We start from the raw sequence: 10,960 nt of genomic DNA, 5'->3' as shown, positions 1-10,960 counted from the left end.
GTGAAATAAAACAAAACAAAGCATTATCCTTGTCTTCAATGCCTTAAAAGCATAAGGTATAACAACAGTGATAGGAACAGAGGACTAGGAATCTATCTATATATATAAAAAGCCAGTGACTGGAATACCGTAACGACCATAACAACCGGTCGCTATGATACCCACTACGGACAGTGAACCAGCCCAATCTGGGGGTGGGGCCAGCCGGCCAACCTTCTGTGGCCCCTCCCCCAAGCCGGTCCCATCCCATATCGGCCTCTCCCACCCTGATCGAGGGCAGGGTGGCCAACCCCCCTGTGGCCCTTCCCCCTGGCCGGCCCTGCCTCCATGGGCCCGCCCCAACTTGACTGGACTGCAGCCCCTCCACTCCAATCAGGGGCAGGGCCGGCCGGCCAACCACCCATGGCCCCTCCCACAGGTCCCCAATTGGCCCCCCCCCCCACACCAATCAGGGGTGGGGCTGGCCGGCCAACCTCTCATGGCCCCTCTCCCAGCCCACCACCACAGCCCCTCCCCGTGGCTGGCCCTGCCCCCAATCGGCCCCCCCCAACCCCAAATGGGGGTGGGGCCCACCGGCCAATCGCCTATGGCCCCTCCACCCAGCTGGCCCAGCCTGGATTGGACCCCGATCCGGGGTGGGCCGGCTGGCCAACATCCCGCCCTGACACTTCCTCTTCCTGACAGGCCCAATCCCGATCCTCTGATTGGGGCCAGGTTGGCCAGACCACACCTGTGCACGAATTCGTGCACTGGGCCTCTAATAAATATATAAAATAATGATCACTCCGGAGATAAAAAGTTAAGATTGTCATTTATAGTGTGGCTTACTTAGAAGTAGTCATTAATTTTGCTTTCATCAGAAAATTGCCTTGAAGGAAGGGGTGGGAGGACAGTAGTTGGATATCACACAAAATAATAGGATTTTAGAACTCTAGCTGTTTATTAAATAGCTGATACCAGGGATCTATTCAGCAGAGGTGGGTCTACTAGAGGAGGAGAAAAAAATGAAATCACTTTTGGGTACTTAAACCTTCTTAAATAATATGTGCAAGCTGGAGGCATGAGACTTCAATCCAGGAACCTAAACTTGAATGGTCTCATAAGTTGCGATCATGGCTGCCAAAACTTACCCAAAGACTTGGTTGAACTTCGGGCACAAACATTTTTTATTTACCCTCTCATTTTTTTTTCATTTTGTACCACTAGATCTGAGAATAAATTCAACCTGTGTAATTTACTAGCTAACTGACTGGATTTACAAAAGATACTAAATTTCTCTGAGCCTCAGTTTCCTCATTTACATTTCATAGGATTCTTATGGGGGTGAATATAGTAAATGGTAGACAATTCTTTTTACTTTTTAAAAATTTTTTATGCTACTCTCATAAATTTAGGCTGAGGGGGTATGCAGTGAAGATAGCACATATCTTAGCTTTTTCTTTTCATGTTGACCCATTCTTATGCCTCAACCTATTATTCTATTGCTCTCCCTCTCAACACAACTCAGTTTTAAAAAAAAATCCTCACTCAGGACATGTTTTTTATTGATTTTAGAGACAGAGGAAGGGAGAGGAAGGGAGGGGGAGAAAGTGGGGGAGAGAGAGAGAGATATCAATCAGCTGCCTTCTGTATGTGCCCTGACCAGGAATCAAATCGCAGCCCCTCGGTGCATGGGACAATGCTCCAACCCTCTGAGCACACTGGCCAGGGCGCAACTCAGTTTTAAAAAAATTACTTCAAGAAATATGTTGGCTATTGAGAAACTCAGCCCAAGTAAAGCAGGTATATATTCTCCATTTGAAATGGCAGAATCCTTTCCTATAATCTGGGTCTAAAATATATATCTTACAAGCTCTATGTCATCTGCCAAAAAGAGTATATCTTACAAATATAATTCCTAAATTATCAAAGCTTTAGGCACTGGTCCTCACCAGTCTAAGATTTTCAGGTACATTAAGGATAGGCTATCTCAAATAACTTATGTTCCTAAAACAACAACAAATCAAAACAACAACAACAAAAAACATTCTTTTCAGTTTTGGTTCCAGTCTCTAACGATGGAATTGGCATATGTTAATATTTATATTCATGTAAAGTCTTGTGAGATTAAGTTTTCAGATATCACTCTTTCAAACAGTATCTTATGTATCTGAAGGTATCTATAATTGTTTCAGGAAATCTAAATACCAGAGATAGCAATCACACTGCCAAGCTCTACTTCTAGACAATCCAGAGTAGAAGAACTATCTTCCAACATACTCTACATTGCCTCCAAATATGTGTATGTGCTTAAACATACGCTAACCTATAAAATTAACTATTAGACCTTTAAACTATTTAGCTTCAATTTCTGAAAGAATAAAAAACTCGTTGCTTACAGTTAGCTGAGAGATCTTTCTATAGTTAATGAATGAGGGCATTCTACTATTTCCAGAAGATTCTAGAAAATGAAATACAAACCCAATATAAACTATTTCTGAAAAAGTACAATATAGCACAGTATTTTTACCACTTTGATACATAATTGATATTTCTATTTCAGAATACTTTAATTTTTAAGCAAAACTTAAAAGTTAACCAATCCTATGGCAACATAGAAACTCTATTCACTAGTCTTACCTTCAAAGAAAAGGAATAGATTGTACCTCTCTAGAAGAATAATTTTGAAAAAAGAAACTTTCATTCTATTCCATATTTATTAACGAGAAGAAAAACAAAGGTGCAGAAAAAAGAAGAAAAAAAAAAAAGAGAGAGAAAGTTATAGCACCCAGAACATAAACACAAAGATACTGAGGCAGAAAAAGAGAACAGCATATCAAAAATATGTATCAAGTTGATATACAATTGTAAATAGATATTGTAAAGGTAATTCATGCATTTGGTGCTAACTAGTTGATTACTAGGGTTCCCTAAAATTCTAAAGATCTATAATGATGCAACATTTTTACATTCAAGGAACCTATTTTGTGGCCTAAAAGATACCTGCACAAAGAATCTCCCTCACATCTAACAAGATCCATCCATATCTGAAAACATTTTAATGTATACACTAAGAATTATTTAGTTGCAAACTGTAACAGCTAAAGTAGCAGCAAAGATGACCAAGGACCTCCAAGATTGTTTCATTTTAAGGTCTATGTCAGATCAATTAACTTATTCACCATCATAGCAAATTTTTTTCAACTATGTTAAGACCAATGCTTCTTTTAACTTCTTCATTTCCTTTCTAATGTCAAGTTAAAATAATTCAGATTCTGGTCAATTCCAATTGAGTTTCAGTCAATGCCATGTACAGTACTATACAAAGACTTGCTATAATAATAAAATCTTGCTGACTTAGACTGGTAACAATGGGACCAACAAATACCTAATTCTTAGATAAAAAATGTATTAGGCTCATTTCAATCTGACAAGAATGCCTTTCAATTTAGTTGTCTATTTTTATCATATACATTATGAACAAATAATCTAAAAACTCAGGAGAAAGAAACAGTGAAAATACTACAACTCTTTGGATTACCCTGAGAATAAAGGAGATAATATACATGAGAATTTTTTGTTTCCTACAGAGACAATTTCATACTAGTTGCTGAAATACAAATACATATTTACTGATATGTTTGCAATGTTTTGTTCAATAAGTACACTCTAAAAACAAAGTTAAAAAAATTAGAAGAAATAAATCCTCAAAACATGGTTCAAGAAGGCCAAATGTCTGTAGTTATTTAAAAAATGATATCTACCAGGGAAGAAATGATAAAATGAAACACACTAAGAGAGTAAATGATGACAAATCAGAAAGCATATACTATTCTTAAAAGACAGAACAGAAACTTTCGAAATATTAATGAGGAAATTGGAGAATAAACATGCTCTATTCAGAGCCACTTAGGAAGATTGTGTTCTAACAAAAAGGCATGGTAGAGAAAGCATTGGTTTATCATGAAACCTGTTTTGAATTTCAGTTCTATCATTTAGCTCTATAACAATGGGAAATTTTATTAACTAGTTTGGAATTCAATTTCTTTCTCTTTTAAAAAATGAGAATATTGGTTAATTTCTAAGTTTCCACTGGAAAAATTAAAAATTCTCACTCCAGAGAAATGGTACTAATCTAAGATTTAGAAAAATTTGTTTTAACTGCAGTTGCTTAGATAAATTGATTACATTTAATTACCTTCATTTATGAAGTTTTAGACAAAACCATCTCTAAAGTCTTTTTCCAGTTTCTACTTCTTATAAGAATCCCATTATGAAGAGAAAACTACAAATGGTCCCTTTGAAATAAAGAGCACATAAACAACTCCTTAGCTGGATCTGACTATCCTATATCCTAGGTAGATCTCAGCAAAGCCTAACAGCAGCTCATGGGAGACATCTGTTGCTGAAACTGGGAATTTAGCACATGTGTGAGCTACAGGAATACAAGGACAAAGTGAATTGTTAATTTGAGAGCAAACAAAAAAATTTTCAATTAGCTCATCAACTTCCTATGTGGCAGAATATGCACACTAGGCCACTGATTTATATAACTTGAAATATAAAGTCATTCATAGGGAGAATGAACAGCTGACAAGAAGCAAAACAAAGAAAGAGACTATCATGAGTAGGATTCTTTTTACACAAGCCAACAGTTAGTTATTAAGAGTACACCTAGAAGATATACTTTCCATACTCAAATTATCTAGTTTTAAAATCTTTAAAATACCCAAACCTTTCTGGATAGCAATAATAAAATCATTAGTTTTTGTTTTTGAATTGTGTCTAAACTCTACAGCAAAGATTAAGAAGGTGAGGATCACAGCTCAGGTAAAACGATATATCAAAGATGACAGGAAGGAAATAGAACTATTCAACTTCTATTTTGCTTCTTCCATCTTTTCTCTCAGGAGAATGATTTTTAGACCAGAAAGATAAAATGTAATGTGAAGATGGATCAAAATGCAAAATAGGTAAAGAGAATGACTGCCTTAAATGAGTTCAAGTCTCTAAAATAAATGAACCACCTCCTTGAAATAGAACTTGCCGATGTAATCATAGAACTACTGTTGACAAATGTGAGGAAAAACAGAAAATCGCAAAGGTACAACAAGACTGTAAGTGTCTAAATAAAATATTCCCATGTTCAGAATGAATCTTTTCAAGAAAGAGGATTTGAGAAATTAAAAGTAAAGTCGGGTGCAGATCTTTTTTTTTTTTAAAAAAAAGTAGAATAGCTTAACATACATATGTTTTGTTAGATCTTAGAAAAGGAATAAACACTTGACGCATCTATAGATTTACTAAGTTAAGAAACAATAAGCAACTAATCACATACCTTGTTTTGAAGGTATCAGACTAGCAGATCTGTGTAATACCTTTAGAATTTAGTGAAGGCTCTCTTAGTATTTTTGTAAACAAGTTGGACAAATGAGGGTTAGAGGATAATACAGTGAACATTAGTATTTGGTTGAACAACCTCATTCAATAAAACTCACTGGTATAAGGAGAAACCAATTAGCATGCCATATGGGTCTGTGCCCTGCAATTTTACTCAACATTTTTATCTACAATAGGAAGAAAATATTTTATAGCCTGTAGTAATTGGATAGCTTCCTATCTGGGATATAATGGAGAAGATCCTGTAATCAGTTTGTAGTAGATGGTCAATAAATATTTGTCAAGTTATATCACAACTCTCTATAACAAAGGCTCACTCCCAGGAACTTGGGGTAGAAAATCTATACCAGAGATTAAAAGGATATGAGACATTTGACTCATCTAACATGTACCCTGGGAACTTATTTTGTGTAATTTCATCACAAATAAGCTGTAACAAGCAGTGTCCAAATAGAGCTTAAAAGAAGTACTTTTAATTTTCCTTTGTTATATTTTAAGATAAAAACAAAACAGTGGTATTTGAGATCAGAGCTAAGCAGACAGTGAGAATTAATGGAAGAAGCACTACTGCATCTACCACCACTATTATAATTACCACTAATGAACACTAAACAGCACATACTATTGCCAGAGCCTGTGCTAAAGGCTTTAGATAATCATAAAAAAACACACACAAATATTATACCCATTTCACAGACAAGGAACCTGAGGCTTAAGGAGGCTAAGTAGCAAGCCCAAAGTTACTCAGCTAATAAGTGGCAGAGCCAGGATTCAATAGAGGCAGATTGGTTTCAGAATGTGTCCTCTTAATCACTATATTATAATACCAAAAGCGTCTCCAAATCTTTAAGTCCAAAAATAGTATTTTTAAATCTGCAATTTTTTTTTTTTACCATTTTGCATTTAAACAAAGCCTATTACCTTTTACTTTCATGAAAGAGCTTCAAGACCTCTATAAACCTGTGTAAGAGGTATCATCCCATTTGAATTGCCAATATACATGCAAAGAGGAATACTGAAGGTGTTACTCAAATTTTAAAAAGTGAATAAGCAGCAATGTTACAAAAAATAAAGAGAAATAATAAGTGATTTTACTCTTTCTCAAATAGGTTCTCAGAATCCCAAGACAAACTTGCTTCTTAGTCAGGTGACCAGTACTAATCTTATTGTTAAATGGTCCTTATTCTAAATCTAAATATATTACTCAGGTATTTGAATTTCTGTTTAGTTACTGACTATAAAAAGAAATGTAATATAAACAGAACTGGAAGTTAGAAATTATTACCTGAATAGAATGAACCCAAGTGATTCTACTGCTGCCCTTCTGACATCGTCATTAACATCGCTCACCTGGGAAAAAAATTTATGATTACATTATACCATGCATTTTATTACTAGATCAAACTGATAGGGGCCAACATCATTCAAATATACATTAGACCTCATTAATGTTATTCTTTTATTAGAATGTTTTTCCCCAATTTAGAAAAACTTTTCTGAGAATATCTTTATTTCAGGGCTTACAAGTTTTAAAACTTGGTGGTGTTTAAGGTTCAGGACTATTTCAGCTGCTTTATGGCTTTTGTGGGCTACTATGAAATCCTAACCATTCCTTCAATGTTATTTTCAAAACTTTATGTCCTAAGGTTCAAGCAAAATGCAAATATTTAGCATATACCACATTCTGCACTGATAAAGGATAAACTACTAGGAAGTACTGCGGGATGTGAATATCTCTGTGAAGGAGTTATGAATAGTTTTAAGCCCATTCTGCATGGTAAGTATTGACCTTGGGTTTATCTTCTCCCAGCATCATGAGAGCAGAAACCTACTGAGTTAAGACATATGTGGAATGCCTGCTGTGTTACCAGGCAACAGTATTTATTGTTGATAAGCTATATTTGGATTAGGAGGACTGAGTGGAAAAAGCCTCTTGGAAAACATGGGCATTGGCTTTCCTGTATAATGTTTTTCTTGAAATAGAGCATGTTCCTTGGGGGTACCTGAAAGCTAACTTCACAGGCTGTGAAAAGAAATGGTTCCTACTGTTCATTAGATTTCCTGATCGTAGGGTTGTTGCACAAACTCACATAGTCTTGTCTCTTCAATGAGGGTGCCCCTTGGAGTAGAGTTTCAGAAGTCATTGCACCTGAATGACTTTAAGGACTTTTATTCAAACTGACATACTATTATCCTGTCCTTCATCCTTCTGAAAAGCTATGTGAGACTGATGCTTAGATACAGCTGATCGTGTCCTGTGAACGAGAATCTGAACCTGAGACCACTGATAGTGGTCATGTGATGTGGGTGCTGCACTCACCTAGACATGTAGGGTCCATTTGCAAACTTTCCCTTCCATCCCATCCCCAAGAAAGATCACAGTACTTACAGCAACATGTAGCAGGCGTCGTATAGCTTTGTTGTTACCTGAGCCACAGTAAGCCATGGCTACGGTATACATTCCAGACCGTCGAAGAATTGGGTCCTAAGAAAAAACAATTCAACATCAATCACCAACTTATTTCAAACAATAACTTCTCTAGATTAATGGGCATAGTTGTATGCACTGAGTTTGTTTTAGGTAGGAAAAGACGAATTCAAGAACTATTTTGTGGTTGGTATTTTCTAAATGAATGGGGAAATAAGATTAACATGAATGGAATTAACTGCTTGAAATTGCCAACATTCTGTGAAACATAACATGCCTGTTCTGCCTCATACATTCTAGAAAGTATAAACTTGGTATCAACACCTACTGCCCTATGACACTCACTTCCATTTATCAAAGGGACAAAAAGAAGCCAGTTTCTATTCTATATTCTAACTTGCTTTTACTTTATCATTTAATTTTTGGAACTGAACACTGAGTAAGAAATATGGAGGTCTGATAGTTGAGCAAAATAATTAGTCATTTTATCAGTAAATTATAGCAGTGGTTCTTTTTTTTTTAATGTTTTTATTGATTTTTAGAGAGAGAAGAAGGGGAAATTACAGAGAGATAGAAACACTGATGAAAGACAGACATCAATCGGCTGTCTCCTGCATGCCCCTCACTGGAGATTGAGCTCACAACCCGGGGCATGTGACCTCTTGGTTCATGGGTTGATACTCAACCACTGAGTCACACTGGCCGGGCTAGCAATAGTTCTTTTAATCAGCCGAAACCGGTTTGGCTCAGTGGATAGAGCGTCGGCCTGCGGACTGAAAGGTCCCAGGTTCGATTCCGGTCAAGGGCATGTACCTTGGTTGCGGGCACATCCCCAGTGGGAGGTGTGCAGGAGGCAGCTGATCGATGTTTCTCTCCCATCGATGTTTCTAACTCTCTATCCCTCTCCCTTCCTCTCTGTAAAAAAATCAATAAAAATATATTAAAAAAAAAAATAGTTCTTTTAATCAGATTACAGAGGACAATATACTGCTGACTACTTATAATACCACCAATATGAAAAGCAAACAAAAGACAATGGAAAAAACCTCATTCAATTAAGTAAAGATTGGCACTATTTTTTTTTAATGAAAAACAAGGAAGTAAACTTTATCTTATTAAGTGATTATGAAATCATTCCAAAAACACTATTTCTAAAAAGAATTAACTTGTGCCGAAACCGGTTTGGCTCAGTGGATAGAGTGTCGGCCTGTGGACTGAAAGGTCCCGGGTTCGATTCCGGTCAGGGGCATGTACCTTGGTTGCGGGCACATTCTCAGTGGGAGGTGTGCAGAAGGCAGCTGATCGATGTTTCTCTCTCATCGATGTTTCTAGCTCCCTATCCCTCTCCCTTCCTCTCTGTGAAATATCAATAAAATATATATATAAAAAAAAAAAGAAAAAATACCCTCAGGTGAGGATTAAAAAAAAAAAAAAAGAATTAACTTGTAAATCACTAAAGAAACATTTTTTGATTTATCTGAAAATCATTGATCTGAAATATTCATTAAATTTTAAATCCTCAACTTCAGTTTACATCTCCTAATCAGTATTTTTGTTTTCTAAATTCTATTAGGTTTTATATACCTTATGAAAAGTTATATTAACAAATGTAGCTAGGTGTTCTGAAGGGAACAGAGATAATTTCCAGTGAAGCTAAGTGTTTTATAAATGGTGGAAATAACTGGAAGGTGAGGAAGTGCAAAGAGAAGAGGATCGATGTGTGATTCACCTTATCACGGCAGAGAGATTCAATGAGAGCATCGGCCTCTTCCATCCTCCCATACATTACTAGTGCAATGCCAACTGCAAGACCACGCAGAATCTTCTCATGTTGAGTTTCTTGCGCATAGCCGACCATATCCTCAATAGCCTGGGCATTTTTGGAGCCCAACATAACCAAACCTAGGGCCAGGCCAGCTGCTTCCCCTAGTGAATAAAAAATTAAAGAATAAGAGCTATGTATATAAACTCAATACAACATACCCTATTGGGAGTGGCATATTAGCACCAACTATCAAAACAACCATTAGCCCTGCCGGTATTGCTCAGTGGTTAGAGTGTCGACCTGCTAACTGAAAGGATGTGGGTTCAATTCCAGTCAAGGGCACTTACCTGGGTTGCAGGTTCCCTGCCTTGGTTGGGGCACATTGAGGAGGCAACCAATTGATGTGGCTTTCTCACATCAATGTTTCTCTCCTCTCTCCCCATCCCTTCCAGGTCTTTCTAAAAATTAATGGGAAAAATATCCTCCAGTGAGGATTAATAAAAAAAAGAAACAACCGAATCATTAGCTCCTGATTGCATTTTTTCAAACCATCTGATAAAAAGGTATTTTATGTAGTTGTATATTTATAGCTTTTTTCTTTTGAAATCTTAACTGATGGTACCATAATAACCTACAGTGATTTCAAAGGAAACATGACATTTTTTCTACATTATCACCCAGCAGATAGTCCTATGACATAAGTAGGTCACTCTAATAAATTTGTATTTGTATTTACAAAAGTCAGTTATATAGAGAAACACACAGACTATACCATTTTTAAAAGCCTTTATATTATAAACATTTTTTGAGTTTGACAAATGGGGAAAAAATCCACTTCCTCTTCAAGAAGAGAATCGTTAGATTTTTAAGAGGCTATACAAATTATAGGTAGAAAATAAATTATAAATTAAATAAACCTAAAATTTGTTGTCTTTAGAAAGAATCACTTACCTGTCACGGCATCATCCTGATAAAGGTTTGTTTTTAGCAAATCATACACATCCTGGCGTGCAGTCCCCATGGCAGCCAAACCAAGGCCCAGACTGCCACCATGTCGAACGATCTAGGAGAAAAAGCATGGGCTCCACTGATGTAGTACATTGTACTTAAAATCCAAGCTTTAATTCTAATTTCAAATTATATTTGATATAAATATGTAGAACAGTTGGCTTAGTTAGAATGATCAAAAGATTTGAAAATCAAAAGGCCAGTGGTAACCTCAGAAATTTCAATTTCCAAAGAATGGTGCTTGCTGATACAAAATAATAGTGAATTTGAAAGTGAATAAAAGAAGAAAAAAAAAATGTGGAGTGATATTAACTCTCTTTCAATACATTTATGTAAGAGGAAGAGAAAGATGACAACAACCAAGAGGAAGTAGCAAGTGC

At 36.4% G+C, this 10,960-nt stretch overlaps 1 protein-coding gene across 1 annotated transcript in view; it reads right to left on the bottom strand.

Moving 5' to 3' along the window:
• Positions 1-10,960, bottom strand: part of PSMD1 (proteasome 26S subunit, non-ATPase 1) — a 94,204-nt gene that overhangs the window by 56,512 nt on the left and 26,732 nt on the right. Inside the window, exons 13-16 of the mRNA XM_080669217.1 lie at positions 10,524-10,635; positions 9,537-9,733; positions 7,769-7,864; positions 6,665-6,729 (exon numbers count right to left, since the gene is read on the bottom strand). Coding sequence (XP_080525343.1) covers positions 6,665-6,729; positions 7,769-7,864; positions 9,537-9,733; positions 10,524-10,635 — 470 coding nt within the window. The remainder of the gene's footprint in view (positions 1-6,664; positions 6,730-7,768; positions 7,865-9,536; positions 9,734-10,523; positions 10,636-10,960) is intronic.

Source organism: Plecotus auritus (assembly GCF_963455305.1).
Source record: "Plecotus auritus genome assembly, chromosome: 5".
NCBI lineage: Eukaryota > Metazoa > Chordata > Mammalia > Chiroptera > Vespertilionidae > Plecotus > Plecotus auritus.
This window is presented reverse-complemented; position numbering and strand designations above follow the sequence as displayed.